General features: G+C 50.6%; 1 protein-coding gene and 1 long non-coding RNA gene across 2 annotated transcripts in view; both read left to right on the top strand.

Annotated features, from left to right (window-relative positions):
- Positions 1-17496, top strand: part of reep3b (receptor accessory protein 3b) — a 96654-nt gene that overhangs the window by 66292 nt on the left and 12866 nt on the right. The window contains exons 4-6 of the mRNA XM_055936578.1: positions 11094-11214; positions 11790-11903; positions 16096-16255. Of these exons, the coding sequence (XP_055792553.1) occupies positions 11094-11214; positions 11790-11903; positions 16096-16255 (395 nt within the window). The remainder of the gene's footprint in view (positions 1-11093; positions 11215-11789; positions 11904-16095; positions 16256-17496) is intronic.
- LOC129864038 (uncharacterized) lies at positions 8568-10367 on the top strand. Its single transcript, XR_008761042.1, has 3 exons — positions 8568-8848; positions 8889-9188; positions 9229-10367. It is a non-coding gene; the product is annotated as an uncharacterized LOC129864038 (long non-coding RNA).

Raw genomic sequence — 17496 nt, 5'->3', positions numbered from 1 at the left:
GACTGAATACAGACCTCGCTGTAGCCTGGGGAGACTGAATACAGACCTCACTGTAGCCTGGGGAGACTGAATACAGACCTCACTGTAGCCTGGGGAGACTGAATACAGACCTCATTGTAGCCTGGTAAGACTGATTACAGACCTCACTGTAGCCTGGTAAGACTGATTACAGACCTCACTGTAGCCTGGTAAGACTGAATACAGACCTCACTGTAGCCTGGGGAGACTGAATACAGACCTCACTGTAGCCTGGGGAGACTGAATACAGACCTCACTGTAGTGGAGACCATCACAGACCTCACTGTAGCCTGGGGAGACTGAATACAGACCTCACTGTAGCATGGGGACACTGAATACAGACCTCACTTTAGCCCGGGGAGACTGAATACAGACCTCACTGTAGCCTGGGGAGACTGAATACAGACCTCACTGTAGCCTGGGGAGACTGAATACAGACCTCACTGTAGCCTGGGGAGACTGAACACAGACCTCACTGTAGCCTGAGGAGACTGAATACAGACCTCACTGTAGCCTGGGGAGACTGAATACAGACCTCACTGTAGCCCGGGGAGACTGAATACAGACCTCACTGTAGCCTGGGGAGACTGAATACAGACCTCACTGTAGCCCGGGGAGACTGAATACAGACCTCACTGTAGCCCGGGGAGACTGAATACAGACCTCACTGTAGTGGAGACCATCACAGACCTCACTGTAGCCTGGGGAGACTGAATACAGACCTCACTGTAGCCTGGGGAGACTGAATACAGACCTCACTGTAGCCTGGGGAGACTGAATACAGACCTCACTGTAGCCTGGGGAGACTGAATACAGACCTCATTGTAGCCTGGTAAGACTGATTACAGACCTCACTGTAGCCTGGTAAGACTGATTACAGACCTCACTGTAGCCTGGTAAGACTGAATACAGACCTCACTGTAGCCTGGGGAGACTGAATACAGACCTCACTGTAGCCTGGGGAGACTGAATACAGACCTCACTGTAGTGGAGACCATCACAGACCTCACTGTAGCCTGGGGAGACTGAATACAGACCTCACTGTAGCATGGGGACACTGAATACAGACCTCACTTTAGCCCGGGGAGACTGAATACAGACCTCACTGTAGCCTGGGGAGACTGAATACAGACCTCACTGTAGCCTGGGGAGACTGAATACAGACCTCACTGTAGCCTGGGGAGACTGAACACAGACCTCACTGTAGCCTGAGGAGACTGAATACAGACCTCACTGTAGCCTGGGGAGACTGAATACAGACCTCACTGTAGCCCGGGGAGACTGAATACAGACCTCACTGTAGCCTGGGGAGACTGAATACAGACCTCACTGTAGCCCGGGGAGACTGAATACAGACCTCACTGTAGCCTGGGGAGACTGAATACAGACCTCACTGTAGTGGAGACCATCACAGACCTCACTGTAGCCTGGGGAGACTGAATACAGACCTCACTGTAGCCTGGGGAGACTGAATACAGACCTCACTGTAGCCTGGGGAGACTGAATACAGACCTCACTGTAGCCTGGGGAGACTGAATACAGACCTCACTGTAGCCCGGGGAGACTGAATACAGACCTCACTGTAGCCCGGGGAGACTGAATACAGACCTCACTGTAGCCCGGGGAGACTGAATACAGACCTCACTGTAGCCCGGGGAGACTGAATACAGACCTCACTGTAGCCTGGGGAGACTGAATACAGACCTCACTGTAGCCTGGGGAGACTGAATACAGACCTCACTGTAGCCTGGGGAGACTGAATACAGACCTCACTGTAGCCTGGGGAGACTGAATACAGACCTCACTGTAGCCTGGGGAGACTGAATACAGACCTCACTGTAGCCTGGGGAGACTGAATACAGACCTCACTGTAGCCTGGAGAGACTGAATACAGACCTCACTGTAGCCTGGAGAGACTGAATACAGACCTCACTGTAGCCTGGGGAGACTGAATACAGACCTCACTGTAGCCTGGTAAGACTGAATACAGACCTCACTGTAGCCCGGGGAGACTGAATACAGACCTCACTGTAGCCTGGGGAGACTGAATACAGACCTCACTGTAGCCTGGGGAGACTGAATACAGACCTCACTGTAGCCTCGTAAGACTGAATACAGACCTCACTGTAGCCTGGGGAGACTGAATACAGACCTCACTGTAGCCTGGGGAGACTGAATACAGACCTCACTGTAGCCTGGTAAGACTGATTACAGACCTCACTGTAGCCTGGTAAGACTGATTACAGACCTCACTGTAGCCTGTTAAGACTGAATACAGACCTCACTGTAGCCTGGGGAGACTGAATACAGACCTCACTGTAGCCTGGGGAGACTGAATACAGACCTCACTGTAGTGGAGACCATCACAGACCTCACTGTAGCCTGGGGAGACTGAATACAGACCTCACTGTAGCATGGAGAGACTGAATACAGACCTCACTGTAGCCCGGGGAGACTGAATACAGACCTCACTGTAGCCCGGGGAGACTGAATACAGACCTCACTGTAGCCTGGGGAGACTGAATACAGACCTCACTGTAGCCTGGGGAGACTGAATACAGACCTCACTGTAGCCTGGGGAGACTGAACACAGACCTCACTGTAGCCTGAGGAGACTGAATACAGACCTCACTGTAGCCTGGGGAGACTGAATACAGACCTCACTGTAGCCCGGGGAGACTGAATACAGACCTCACTGTAGCCTGGGGAGACTGAATACAGACCTCACTGTAGCCCGGGGAGACTGAATACAGACCTACCTGTAGCCTGGGGAGACTGAATACAGACCTCACTGTAGCCCGGGGAGACTGAATACAGACCTCACTGTAGCCTGGAGAGACTGAATACAGACCTCACTGTAGCCCGGGGAGACTGAATACAGACCTCACTGTAGCCTGGGGAGACTGAATACAGACCTCACTGTAGCCTGGGGAGACTGAATACAGACCTCACTGTAGCCTGGGGAGACTGAATACAGACCTCACTGTAGCCTGGGGAGACTGAATACAGACCTCACTGTAGTGGAGACCATCACAGACCTCACTGTAGCCTGGGGAGACTGAATACAGACCTCACTGTAGCCTGGGGAGACTGAATACAGACCTCACTGTAGCCTGGGGAGACTGAATACAGACCTCACTGTAGCCTGGGGAGACTGAATACAGACCTCACTGTAGCCTGGGGAGACTGAATACAGACCTCACTGTAGCCCGGGGAGACTGAATACAGACCTCACTGTAGCCTGGGGAGACTGAATACAGACCTCACTGTAGCCCGGGGAGACTGAATACAGACCTCACTGTTGCCTGGGGAGACTGAATACAGACCTCACTGTAGACTGGGGAGACTGAATACAGACCTCACTGTAGCCTGGGGAGACTGACTACAGACCTCACTGTAGCCTGGGGAGACTGAATACAGACCTCACTGTAGCCTGGGGAGACTGAATACAGACCTCACTGTAGCCCGGGGAGACTGAATACAGACCTCACTGTTGCCCGGGGAGACTGAATACAGACATCACTGTAGCCTGGGAGACTGAATACAGACCTCACTGTAGCCCGGGGAGACTGAATATAGACCTCACTGTAGCCTGGGGAGACTGAATACAGACCTCACTGTAGCCTGGGGAGACTGAATACAGACCTCACTGTAGCCCGGGGAGACTGAATACAGACCTCACTGTAGCCCGGGGAGACTGAATACAGACCTCACTGTAGCCCGGGGAGACTGAATACAGACCTCACTGTAGCCCGGGGAGACTGAATACAGACCTCACTGTAGCCCGGGGAGACTGAATACAGACCTCACTGTAGCCCGGGGAGACTGAATACAGACCTCACTGTAGCCCGGGGAGACTGAATACAGACCTCACTGTAGCCTGGGGAGACTGAATACAGACCTCACTGTAGCCTGGGGAGACTGAATACAGACCTCACTGTAGCCCGGGGAGACTGAATACAGACCTCACTGTAGCCTGGGGAGACTGAATACAGACCTCACTGTAGCCTGGGGAGACTGAATACAGACCTCACTGTAGCCTGGGGAGACTGAATACAGACCTCACTGTAGGCTGGTAAGACTAAATCCAGACCTCACTGTAGCCTGGGGAGACTAAATACAGACCTCACTGTAGCCCGGGGAGACTGAATACAGACCTCACTGTAGCCTGGGGAGACTGAATACAGACCTCACTGTAGCCTGGGGAGACTGAATACAGACCTCACTGTAGCCTGGGGAGACTGAATACAGACCTCACTGTAGCCTGGTAAGACTAAATCCAGACCTCACTGTAGCCTGGGGAGACTAAATACAGACCTCACTGTAGCCTGGGGAGACAGAGGCATTGACTTTATGCTAATTCTTCATTTAGTTGATTGTCCTTGAATGTGTTACGCCAAACAAACAAGCCAATCCCATTCAGTTTTCCGTGTTGTCTTTGATCATCACGCTATGCCGAAAACAATCCAGGCTTAATGAGATTTAATTGAGATCCAGTCTTATACATTTGTTGTACAGATTTAATGAGGAGCGTCGTGTCGGCTAAATAGGATTTAGGCAGTGTATATTTGACTAGAAAATGAATAGCGTTGGACAGCGGTACGCTAACCCAATGCCTTTCCCTGACCCTAACCCTGACCCTAACCCTGAACCTAACCCTGACCCTGACCCAATGCCTTTTCCTGACCCTAACCCTTACCTGAACCTCAGTGATACTATACCTAACCTTAATCTGACCCTCGTTCCTAACCCTGACCTGAACCTCAGTGATACTATACCTAACCTTAATCTGACCCTCGTTCCTAACCCTAACCCTGACCTGAACCTCAGTGATACTATACCTAACCTTAATCTGACCCTCGTCCCTAACCCTAACCCTGACCTGAACCTCAGTGATACTATACCTAACCTTAATCTGACCCTCGTCCATAACCCTAACCCTGACCTGAACCTCAGTGATACTCTACCTAACCTTAATTTGACCCTCGTCCCTAACCTTAATCTGACCCTCGTCCCTAACCCTAACCCTGACCTGAACCTCAGTGATACTATACCTAACCTTAATCTGACCCTCGTCCCTAACCCTAACCCTGACCTGAACCTCAGTGATACTCTACCTAACCTTAATTTGACCCTCGTCCCTAACCTTAATCTGACCCTCGTTCCTAACCCTAACCCTGACCTGAACCTCAGTGATACTATACCTAACCTTAATCTGACCCTCGTTCCTAACCCTAACCCTGACCTGAACCTCAGTGATACTATACCTAACCTTAATCTGACCCTCGTCCCTAACCCTAACCCTGACCTGAACCTCAGTGATACTATACCTAACCTTAATCTGACCCTCGTCCCTAACCCTAACCCTGACCTGAACCTCAGTGATACTATACCTAACCTTAATCTGACTCTCGTCCCTAACCCTAACCCTGACCTGAACCTCAGTGATAATATACCTAACCTTAATCTGACCCTCGTCCCTAACCTTAATCTGACCCTCGTTCCTATGAGATATCTGGTCTCTCTCTAGGTTCCCCCTGTACTATGAGATAGCTGGTCTCTCTCTAGGTTCCCCCTGTACTATGAGATAGCTGGTCTCTCTCTAGGTTCCCCCTGTACTATGAGATAGCTGGTCTCTCTCTAGGTTCCCCCTGTACTATGAGATAGCTGGTCTCTCTCTAGGTTCCCCCTGTACTATGAGATAGCTGGTCTCTCTCTCTAGGTTCCCCCTGTACTATGAGATAGCTGGTCTCTCTCTAGGTTCCCCCTGTACTATGAGATAGCTGGTCTCTCTCTAGGTTCCCCCTGTATTATGAGATAGCTGGTCTCTCTCTAGGTTCCCCCTGTACTATGAGATAGCTGGTCTCTCTAGGTTCCCCCTGTACTATGAGATAGCTGGTCTCTCTAGGTTCCCCCTGTACTATGAGATAGCTGGTCTCTCTCTCTCTAGGTTCCCCCTGTACTATGAGATAGCTGGTCTCTCTCTCTAGGTTCCCCCTGTACTATGAGATAGCTGGTCTCTCTCTCTAGGTTCCCCCTGTACTATGAGATAGCTGGTCTCTCTCTCTAGGTTCCCCCTGTACTATGAGATAGCTGGTCTCTAGGTTCCCCCTGTACTATGAGATAGCTGGTCTCTAGGTTCCCCCTGTACTATGAGATAGCTGGTCTCTAGGTTCCCCCTGTACTATGAGATAGCTGGTCTCTAGGTTCCCCCTGTACTATGAGATAGCTGGTCTCTAGGTTCCCCCTGTACTATGAGATAGCTGGTCTCTCTCTAGGTTCCCCCTGTACTATGAGATAGCTGGTCTCTCTCTAGGTTCCCCCTGTACTATGAGATAGCTGGTCTCTCTCTCTAGGTTCCCCCTGTACTATGAGATAGCTGGTCTCTCTCTAGGTTCCCCCTGTACTATGAGATAGCTGGTCTCTAGGTTCCCCCTGTACTATGAGATAGCTGGTCTCTAGGTTCCCCCTGTACTATGAGATAGCTGGTCTCTCTCTAGGTTCCCCCTGTACTATGAGATAGCTGGTCTCTCTCTAGGTTCCCCCTGTACTATGAGATAGCTGGTCTCTCTCTAGGTTCCCCCTGTACTATGAGATAGCTGGTCTCTCTCTAGGTTCCCCCTGTACTATGAGATAGCTGGTCTCTCTCTAGGTTCCCCCTGTACTATGAGATAGCTGGTCTCTCTCTAGGTTCCCCCTGTACTATGAGATAGCTGGTCTCTCTCTAGGTTCCCCCTGTACTATGAGATAGCTGGTCTCTCTCTAGGTTCCCCCTGTACTATGAGATAGCTGGTCTCTCTCTAGGTTCCCCCTGTACTATGAGATAGCTGGTCTCTCTCTAGGTTCCCCCTGTACTATGAGATAGCTGGTCTCTCTCTAGGTTCCCCCTGTATTATGAGATAGCTGGTCTCTCTCTAGGTTCCCCCTGTACTATGAGATAGCTGGTCTCTCTCTAGGTTCCCCCTGTACTATGAGATAGCTGGTCTCTCTCTAGGTTCCCCCTGTACTATGAGATATCTGGTCTCTCTCTAGGTTCCCCCTGTACTATGAGATAGCTGGTCTCTCTCTCTCTAGGTTCCCCCTGTACTATGAGATAGCTGGTCTCTCTCTCTCTAGGTTCCCCCTGTACTATGAGATAGCTGGTCTCTCTCTAGGTTCCCCCTGTACTATGAGATAGCTGGTCTCTCTCTAGGTTCCCCCTGTACTATGAGATAGCTGGTCTCTCTCTAGGTTCCCCCTGTACTATGAGATAGCTGGTCTCTCTCTAGGTTCCCCCTGTACTATGAGATAGCTGGTCTCTCTCTAGGTTCCCCCTGTACTATGAGATAGCTGGTCTCTCTCTAGGTTCCCCCTGTACTATGAGATAGCTGGTCTCTCTCTAGGTTCCCCCTGTACTATGAGATAGCTGGTCTCTCTCTCTAGGTTCCCCCTGTACTATGAGATAGCTGGTCTCTCTCTCTAGGTTCCCCCTGTACTATGAGATAGCTGGTCTCTCTCTAGGTTCCCCCTGTACTATGAGATAGCTGGTCTCTCTCTCTAGGTTCCCCCTGTACTATGAGATAGCTGGTCTCTCTCTCTAGGTTCCCCCTGTACTATGAGATAGCTGGTCTCTCTCTCTAGGTTCCCCCTGTACTATGAGATAGCTGGTCTCTCTCTAGGTTCCCCCTGTACTATGAGATAGCTGGTCTCTCTCTAGGTTCCCCCTGTATTATGAGATAGCTGGTCTCTCTCTAGGTTCCCCCTGTACTATGAGATAGCTGGTCTCTCTCTAGGTTCCCCCTGTACTATGAGATAGCTGGTCTCTCTCTAGGTTCCCCCTGTACTATGAGATAGCTGGTCTCTCTCTCTAGGTTCCCCCTGTACTATGAGATAGCTGGTCTCTCTCTCTAGGTTCCCCCTGTACTATGAGATAGCTGGTCTCTCTCTCTAGGTTCCCCCTGTACTATGAGATAGCTGGTCTCTCTCTCTAGGTTCCCCCTGTACTATGAGATAGCTGGTCTCTAGGTTCCCCCTGTACTATGAGATAGCTGGTCTCTAGGTTCCCCCTGTACTATGAGATAGCTGGTCTCTAGGTTCCCCCTGTACTATGAGATAGCTGGTCTCTCTCTCTAGGTTCCCCCTGTACTATGAGATAGCTGGTCTCTCTCTAGGTTCCCCCTGTACTCTGAGATAGCTGGTCTCTCTCTAGGTTCCCCCTGTACTATGAGATAGCTGGTCTCTCTCTAGGTTCCCCCTGTACTATGAGATAGCTGGTCTCTCTCTCTAGGTTCCCCCTGTACTATGAGATAGCTGGTCTCTAGGTTCCCCCTGTACTATGAGATAGCTGGTCTCTCTCTCTAGGTTCCCCCTGTACTATGAGATAGCTGGTCTCTAGGTTCCCCCTGTACTATGAGATAGCTGGTCTCTCTCTAGGTTCCCCCTGTACTATGAGATAGCTGGTCTCTCTCTAGGTTCCCCCTGTACTATGAGATAGCTGGTCTCTCTCTAGGTTCCCCCTGTACTATGAGATAGCTGGTCTCTCTCTGGGTTCCCCCTGTACTATGAGATAGCTGGTCTCTCTCTGGGTTCCCCCTGTACTATGAGATAGCTGGTCTCTCTCTAGGTTCCCCCTGTACTATGAGATAGCTGGTCTCTCTCTAGGTTCCCCCTGTACTATGAGATAGCTGGTCTCTCTCTAGGTTCCCCCTGTACTATGAGATAGCTGGTCTCTCTCTAGGTTCCCCCTGTACTATGAGATAGCTGGTCTCTCTCTCTAGGTTCCCCCTGTACTATGAGATAGCTGGTCTCTCTCTCTAGGTTCCCCCTGTACTATGAGATAGCTGGTCTCTAGGTTCCCCCTGTACTATGAGATAGCTGGTCTCTCTCTCTAGGTTCCCCCTGTACTATGAGATAGCTGGTCTCTAGGTTCCCCCTGTACTATGAGATAGCTGGTCTCTCTCTAGGTTCCCCCTGTACTATGAGATAGCTGGTCTCTCTCTAGGTTCCCCCTGTACTATGAGATAGCTGGTCTCTCTCTAGGTTCCCCCTGTACTATGAGATAGCTGGTCTCTCTCTAGGTTCCCCCTGTACTATGAGATAGCTGGTCTCTCTCTCTAGGTTCCCCCTGTACTATGAGATAGCTGGTCTCTCTCTCTAGGTTCCCCCTGTACTATGAGATAGCTGGTCTCTAGGTTCCCCCTGTACTATGAGATAGCTGGTCTCTCTCTCTAGGTTCCCCCTGTACTATGAGATAGCTGGTCTCTAGGTTCCCCCTGTACTATGAGATAGCTGGTCTCTCTCTAGGTTCCCCCTGTACTATGAGATAGCTGGTCTCTCTCTAGGTTCCCCCTGTACTATGAGATAGCTGGTCTCTCTCTAGGTTCCCCCTGTACTATGAGATAGCTGGTCTCTCTCTAGGTTCCCCCTGTACTATGAGATAGCTGGTCTCTCTCTAGGTTCCCCCTGTACTATGAGATAGCTGGTCTCTCTCTAGGTTCCCCCTGTACTATGAGATAGCTGGTCTCTCTCTAGGTTCCCCCTGTACTATGAGATAGCTGGTCTCTCTCTAGGTTCCCCCTGTACTATGAGATAGCTGGTCTCTCTCTAGGTTCCCCCTGTACTATGAGATAGCTGGTCTCTCTCTAGGTTCCCCCTGTACTATGAGATAGCTGGTCTCTCTCTAGGTTCCCCCTGTACTATGAGATAGCTGGTCTCTCTCTAGGTTCCCCCTGTACTATGAGATAGCTGGTCTCTCTCTAGGTTCCCCCTGTACTATGAGATAGCTGGTCTCTCTCTAGGTTCCCCCTGTACTATGAGATAGCTGGTCTCTCTCTAGGTTCCCCCTGTACTATGAGATAGCTGGTCTCTCTCTAGGTTCCCCCTGTACTATGAGATAGCTGGTCTCTCTCTAGGTTCCCCCTGTACTATGAGATAGCTGGTCTCTCTCTAGGTTCCCCCTGTACTATGAGATAGCTGGTCTCTCTCTAGGTTCCCCCTGTACTATGAGATAGCTGGTCTCTCTCTCTAGGTTCCCCCTGTACTATGAGATAGCTGGTCTCTCTCTCTAGGTTCCCCCTGTACTATGAGATAGCTGGTCTCTCTCTAGGTTCCCCCTGTACTATGAGATAGCTGGTCTCTCTCTAGGTTCCCCCTGTACTATGAGATAGCTGGTCTCTCTCTAGGTTCCCCCTGTACTATGAGATAGCTGGTCTGTTATGGGTCAGTGTTAACACTGTGTTAATAATGTAATGTGTTGTCTCTCTCTAGGTTCCCCCTGTACTATGAGATAGCTGGTCTCTCTCTAGGTTCCCCCTGTACTATGAGATAGCTGGTCTCTCTCTAGGTTCCCCCTGTACTATGAGATAGCTGGTCTCCCTACACCAGAGGAGCTAGTCTATTATGGGTCAGTGTTAACACTGTGTTAACAATGTAATGTGTTGTCTCTCTCTAGGTTCCCCCTGTACTATGAGATAGCTGGTCTCTCTCTAGGTTCCCCCTGTACTATGAGATAGCTGGTCTCTCTCTAGGTTCCCCCTGTACTATGAGATAGCTGGTCTCTAGGTTCCCCCTGTACTATGAGATAGCTGGTCTCTCTCTCTAGGTTCCACCTGTACTATGAGATAGCTGGTCTCTCTCTAGGTTCCCCCTGTACTATGAGATAGCTGGTCTCTCTCTAGGTTCCACCTGTACTATGAGATAGCTGGTCTCTCTCTAGGTTCCCCCTGTACTATGAGATAGCTGGTCTCTCTCTAGGTTCCCCCTGTACTATGAGATAGCTGGTCTCTCTCTAGGTTCCCCCTGTACTATGAGATAGCTGGTCTCTCTCTAGGTTCCCCCTGTACTATGAGATAGCTGGTCTCTAGGTTCCCCCTGTACTATGAGATAGCTGGTCTCTCTCTAGGTACTATGAGATAGCTGGTCTGTTATGGGTCAGTGTTAACACTGTGTTAATAATGTAATGTGTTGTCTCTCTCTCTCTAGGTTCCCCCTGTACTATGAGATAGCTGGTCTCTCTCTAGGTGCTATGAGATAGCTGGTCTGTTATGGGTCAGTGTTAACACTGTGTTAATAATGTAATGTGTTGTCTCTCTCTCCAGGTTCCCCCTGTACTATGAGATCAAGATGGCATTTGTTATCTGGCTGCTGTCTCCTTACACCAGAGGAGCCAGTCTCATCTACAGGAAGTGCCTCCATCCTCTACTGTCCTCCAGAGAGAGGGTAAGACGGACCGACTGAATACTGAGCACTTTGGTAATGGTGTATTGAATGTGTTTGAATGTGAAGCCTCGACAAGCAATAGAAGAATACATATGAATCCTATTTTTGTTTTTTAATCCTTCTACTAAAAAAAGCTGACTTACACGTAAAATAATCTGCTGTCTGTTGACGACAGACATGGCCTCCCGGGCGGCGCAGTGGTCTAGGGTACTGCATCGCAGTGCTAGCTGCGCCACCAGAGTCTCTGGGTTCACGCCCAGGCTCTGTCGCAGCCGGCCGCAACCGGGAGGTCCGTGGGGCGACGCACAATTGGCATAGCGTCGTCCGGGTTAGGGAGGGTTTGACCGGTAGGGATATCCTTGTCTCAGTATGTTAAAATGTAATAAAATGTATGCACTCTACTGTAAGTCGCTCTGGATAAGAGCGTCTGCTAAATGACTAAAATGTAAGCATGTAAATGACGAGATATTTATCTTTTGCGTTGTCCTGGGTGGACACGCTGTTACATACTATAGTTGTTGTTCTGTAAAGTGACTCTCTCTTGTTTGTCTCTCTGTAACGGCCGTCGTCACCAGGAGATAGATGAGTACATTGTCCAGGCCAAGGAGCGTAGCTACGAGACCATGGTGACCTTCGGCAAGCAGGGCCTCAGTATCGCCGCTACTGCAGCTGTCTCCGCAGCTGTCAAGGCAAGTACTGCACGAGTCCCCCCCCCCCCAGCCCCTTGTTACTGGCTCTGACTTTGATAATACTTACTGTGATATGTGGTTGTCCCACCAAGCTATCTGAAGATGAATTCCCTAACTAAGTCGCTCTGGATAACGTGTCTGTTAAAGGACTGACGTGTGTGTGATTCTCTATTGGGTGTAACTGGGCTAACAGTAATACACAGAGCAGCACGTACCAGTCCCTGGGCTAACAGTAATGCACAGAGCAGCACGTACCAGTCCCTGGGCTAACAGTAATACACAGAGCAGCCAGTCCCTGGGCTAACAGTAATACACAGAGCAGCACGTACCAGTCCCTGGGCTAACAGTAATGCACAGAGCAGCCAGTCCCTGGGCTAACAGTAATACACAGAGCAGCACGTACCAGTCCCTGGGCTAACAGTAATGCACAGAGCAGCACGTACCAGTCCCTGGGCTAACAGTAATGCACAGAGCAGCCAGTCCCTGGGCTAACAGTAATACACAGAGCAGCACGTACCAGTCCCTGGGCTAACAGTAATGCACAGAGCAGCCAGTCCCTGGGCTAACAGTAATACACAGAGCAGCACGTACCAGTCCCTGGGCTAACAGTAATACACAGAGCAGCCAGTCCCTGGGCTAACAGTAATACACAGAGCAGCACGTACCAGTCCCTGGGCTAACAGTAATGCACAGAGCAGCCAGTCCCTGGGCTAACAGTAATACACAGAGCAGCCAGTCCCTGGGCTAACAGTAATACACAGAGCAGCCAGTCCCTGGGCTAACAGTAATACACAGAGTAGCCAGTCCCTGGGCTAACAGTAATACACAGAGCAGCCAGTCCCTGGGCTAACAGTAATACACAGAGCAGCCAGTCCCTGGGCTAACAGTAATACACAGAGCAGCCAGTCCCTGGGCTAACAGTAATACACAGAGCAGCCAGTCCCTGGGCTAACAGTAATACACAGAGCAGCCAGTCCCCGGGCTAACAGTAATACACAGAGCAGCCAGTCCCCGGGCTAACAGTAATACACAGCAGCACGTGCCTGGGCTAACAGTAATACACAGAGCATCCAGTCCCTGGGCTAACAGTAATACACAGAGCAGCCAGTCCCTGGGCTAACAGTAATGCACAGAGCAGCCAGTCCCTGGGTTAACAGTAATACACAGAGCAGCCAGTCCCTGGGCTAACAGTAACACACAGAGCAGCCAGTCCCTGGGCTAACAGTAATACACAGAGCAGCCAGTCCCCGGGCTAACAGTAATACACAGAGCAGCCAGTCCCCGGGTTAACAGTAATACACAGAGCAGCCAGTCCCTGGGCTAACAGTAATACACAGAGCAGCACGTGCCTGGGCTAACAGTAATGCACAGAGCAGCCAGTCCCTGGGCTAACAGTAATGCACAGAGCAGCCAGTCCCTGGGTTAACAGTAATACACAGAGCAGCCAGTCCCCGGGCTAACAGTAATACACAGAGCAGCCAGTCCCTGGGCTAACAGTAATACACAGAGCAGCCAGTCCCCGGGCTAACAGTAATACAGAGCAGCCAGTCCCCGGGCTAACAGTAATACACAGAGCAGCCAGTCCCTGGGCTAACAGTAATACAGAGCAGCCAGTCCCTGGGCTAACAGTAATACACAGAGCAGCCAGTCCCTGGGCTAACAGTAATACACAGAGCAGCCAGTCCCCGGGCTAACAGTAATACACAGAGCAGCCAGTCCCTGGGCTAACAGTAATACACAGAGCAGCCAATAACACAAACACTCCCTCAGTATGTTACTGTATTTTGTCGGAGCACAATAAGATACTGGAGCCATGATGTCATGAGGAGGGGGGTTTAGAGGACAGTGTTGTCCCAGTGGTGAACCTAACGGTGTGTGTGTCTGTCTCGTGTGTGTGTCTGTCTCGTGTGTGTGTCTGTCTCGTGTGTGTGTGTCTGTCTCGTGTGTGTGTGTCTGTGTCTGTCTCGTGTGTGTGTGTGTGTGTCTGTCTCGTGTGTGTGTGTGTGTGTCTGTCTCGTGTGTGTGTGTCTGTCTCGTGTGTGTGTGTCTGTCTCGTGTGTGTGTGTCTGTCTCGTGTGTGTGTGTCTGTCTCGTGTGTGTGTGTCTGTCTCGTGTGTGTGTGTCTGTCTCGTGTGTGTGTGTGTCTGTCTCGTGTGTGTGTGTCTGTCTCGTGTGTGTGTGTCTGTCTCGTGTGTGTGTGTCTGTCTCGTGTGTGTGTGTCTGTCTCGTGTGTGTGTGTCTGTCTCGTGTGTGTGTGTCTGTCTCGTGTGTGTGTGTCTGTCTCGTGTGTGTGTGTGTGTGTGTCTGTCTCGTGTGTGTGTGTGTGTGTGTGTCTGTCTCGTGTGTGTGTGTGTGTGTGTGTGTCTGTCTCGTGTGTGTGTGTGTGTGTGTGTGTCTGTCTCGTGTGTGTGTGTGTGTGTGTGTGTCTGTCTCGTGTGTGTGTGTCTGTCTCGTGTGTGTGTGTCTGTCTCGTGTGTGTGTGTGTGTGTCTGTCTCGTGTGTGTGTGTGTGTGTCTGTCTCGTGTGTGTGTGTGTGTGTCTGTCTCGTGTGTGTGTGTGTGTGTGTCTGTCTCGTGTGTGTGTGTGTGTGTGTGTGTGTCTGTCTCGTGTGTGTGTGTGTGTCTGTCTCGTGTGTGTGTGTGTGTCTGTCTCGTGTGTGTGTGTGTGTCTGTCTCGTGTGTGTGTGTGTGTCTGTCTCGTGTGTGTGTGTGTGTCTGTCTCGTGTGTGTGTGTGTGTCTGTCTCGTGTGTGTGTGTGTGTCTGTCTCGTGTGTGTGTGTCTGTCTCGTGTGTGTGTGTGTGTCTCGTGTGTGTGTGTGTGTCTCGTGTGTGTGTGTGTGTCTCGTGTGTGTGTGTGTGTCTGTCTCGTGTGTGTGTGTGTGTCTGTCTCGTGTGTGTGTGTGTGTGTGTGTCTGTCTCGTGTGTGTGTGTGTGTCTGTCTCGTGTGTGTGTGTCTGTCTCGTGTGTCTGTCTCGTGTGTGTGTGTGTCTGTCTCGTGTGTGTGTGTGTGTGTGTGTGTCTGTCTCGTGTGTGTGTGTGTGTGTGTGTGTCTGTCTCGTGTGTGTGTGTCTGTCTGTCTCGTGTGTGTGTGTCTGTCTGTCTCGTGTGTGTGTGTCTGTCTGTCTCGTGTGTGTGTGTGTCTGTCTGTCTCGTGTGTGTGTCTGTCTGTCTCGTGTGTGTGTCTGTGTCTGTCTGTGTCTGTCTGTGTCTGTCTGTGTCTGTCTGTGTGTGTGTGTCTCTGTGTGTGTGTGTGTCTCTGTGTGTGTGTGTGTCTCTGTGTGTGTGTGTCTCTGTGTGTGTCTGTCTCTGTGTGTCTCTGTGTGTGTGTGTGTGTGTCTGTCTCTGTGTGTCTCTGTGTGTGTCTGTCTCTGTGTGTCTGTCTCTGTGTGTCTGTCTCTGTGTGTCTGTCTCTGTGTGTGTGTGTCTCTGTGTGTGTGTGTCTCTGTGTGTGTGTGTCTCTGTGTGTGTGTGTCTGTCTCTGTGTGTGTGTCTCTGTGTGTGTCTGTCTCTGTGTGTGTCTGTCTCTGTGTGTGTCTGTCTCTGTGTGTGTCTGTCTCTGTGTGTGTCTGTCTCTGTGTGTGTCTGTCTCTGTGTGTGTCTGTCTCTGTGTGTGTGTGTGTCTGTCTCGTGTGTGTGTCTGTCTCGTGTGTGTGTCTGTCTCGTGTGTGTGTCTGTCTCGTGTGTGTGTCTGTCTCGTGTGTGTGTCTGTCTCGTGTGTGTGTCTGTCTCGTGTGTGTGTCTGTCTCGTGTGTGTGTCTGTCTCGTGTGTGTGTCTGTCTCGTGTGTGTGTCTGTCTCGTGTGTGTGTCTGTCTCGTGTGTGTGTCTGTCTCGTGTGTGTGTCTGTCTCGTGTGTGTGTCTGTCTCGTGTGTGTGTGTGTGTCTGTCTCGTGTGTGTGTGTGTCTGTCTCGTGTGTGTGTGTGTGTGTGTGTGTGTCTGTCTCTGTGTGTGTGTCTGTCTCTGTGTGTGTGTCTGTCTCTGTGTGTGTGTCTGTCTCTGTGTCTCTGTGTGTGTCTGTCTCTGTGTGTGTGTGTCTCTGTGTGTGTGTGTCTCTGTGTGTGTGTGTGTCTCTGTGTGTGTGTGTCTCTGTGTGTGTGTGTGTCTGTGTGTGTGTGTGTCTGTCTCTGTGTGTGTGTGTCTCTGTGTGTGTGTGTGTGTGTGTGTGTCTGTCTCTGTGTGTGTGTGTGTGTGTAGGGCCAGGGGGCGATCACAGAGAAGCTGAGGAGCTTCAGCATGCACGACCTGACTCAGATACCCCTCGACGACGCAGCAGCCAATCAGATCTATACAGCCCATGCCGGCAACCCTGCCATGAGCAGGAGGGCGCTCGCCGCAAACTCGACCGACAGACCAGGTAGGACATGTCTCCCCCCCCCCCCCCCCCCCCCCCACACACACACACACACACACACACAGGTCGTCACATGAACCCGTCACCTAGTACCTTCCACTGGTCTGTTAATCATTGATCTGAAGGGGGAGCCATTTATACCACAGTAAGACTCTGTTCTCCACCTTCCTCAAACATCCTCTATAGCTGTGTTGAGTAACATGGTTAACCCTCCCTGGTCACTATGAGTCCTGGTCTAACATCCTCTATAGCTGGGTCTGTGTTGAGTAACATGGTTAACCCTCCCTGGTCACTATGAGTCCTGGTCAAACATCCTCTATAGCTGTGTCTGTGTTGAGTAACATGGTTAACCCTCCCTGGTCACTATGAGTCCTGGTCAAACATCCTCTATAGCTGGGTCTGTGTTGAGTAACATGGTTAACCCTCCCTGGTCACTATGAGTCCTGGTCAAACATCCTCTATAGCTGGGTCTGTGTTGAGTAACATGGTTAACCCTCCCTGGTCACTATGAGTCCTGGTCTAACATCCTCTATAGCTGGGTCTGTGTTGAGTAACATGGTTAACCCTCCCTGGTCACTATGAGTCCTGGTCAAACATCCTCTATAGCTGGGTCTGTGTTGAGTAACATGGTTAACCCTCCCTGGTCACTATGAGTCCTGGTCAAACATCCTCTATAGCTGGGTCTGTGTTGAGTAACATGGTTAACCCTCCCTGGTCACTATGAGTCCTGGTCAAACATCCTCTATAGCTGGGTCTGTGTTGAGTAACATGGTTAACCCTCCCTGGTCACTATTAGTCCTGGTCAAACATCCTCTATAGCTGTGTTGAGTAACATGGTTAACCCTCCCTGGTCACTATGAGTCCTGGTCAAACATCCTCTATAGCTGTGTTGAGTAACATGGTTAACCCTCCCTGGTCACTATGAGTCCTGGTCTAACATCCTCTATAGCTGGGTCTGTGTTGAGTAACATGGTTAACCCTCCCTGGTCACTATGAGTCCTGGTCAAACATCCTCTATAGCTGGGTCTGTGTTGAGTAACATGGTTAACCCTCCCTGGTCACTATGAGTCCTGGTCAAACATCCTCTATAGCTGGGTCTGTGTTGAGTAACATGGTTAACCCTCCCTGGTCACTATGAGTCCTGGTCAAACATCCTCTATAGCTGGGTCTGTGTTGAGTAACATGGTTAACCCTCCCTGGTCACTATGAGTCCTGGTCAAACATCCTCTATAGCTGGGTCTGTG

The sequence above is a fragment of the Salvelinus fontinalis genome, chromosome 1, assembly GCF_029448725.1.
Source record: "Salvelinus fontinalis isolate EN_2023a chromosome 1, ASM2944872v1, whole genome shotgun sequence".
Taxonomy (NCBI): Eukaryota; Metazoa; Chordata; class Actinopteri; order Salmoniformes; family Salmonidae; genus Salvelinus; species Salvelinus fontinalis.
The sequence above is the reverse complement of the archived record's forward strand: the minus strand, read 5'-3'. Positions and strand labels throughout refer to the sequence as shown.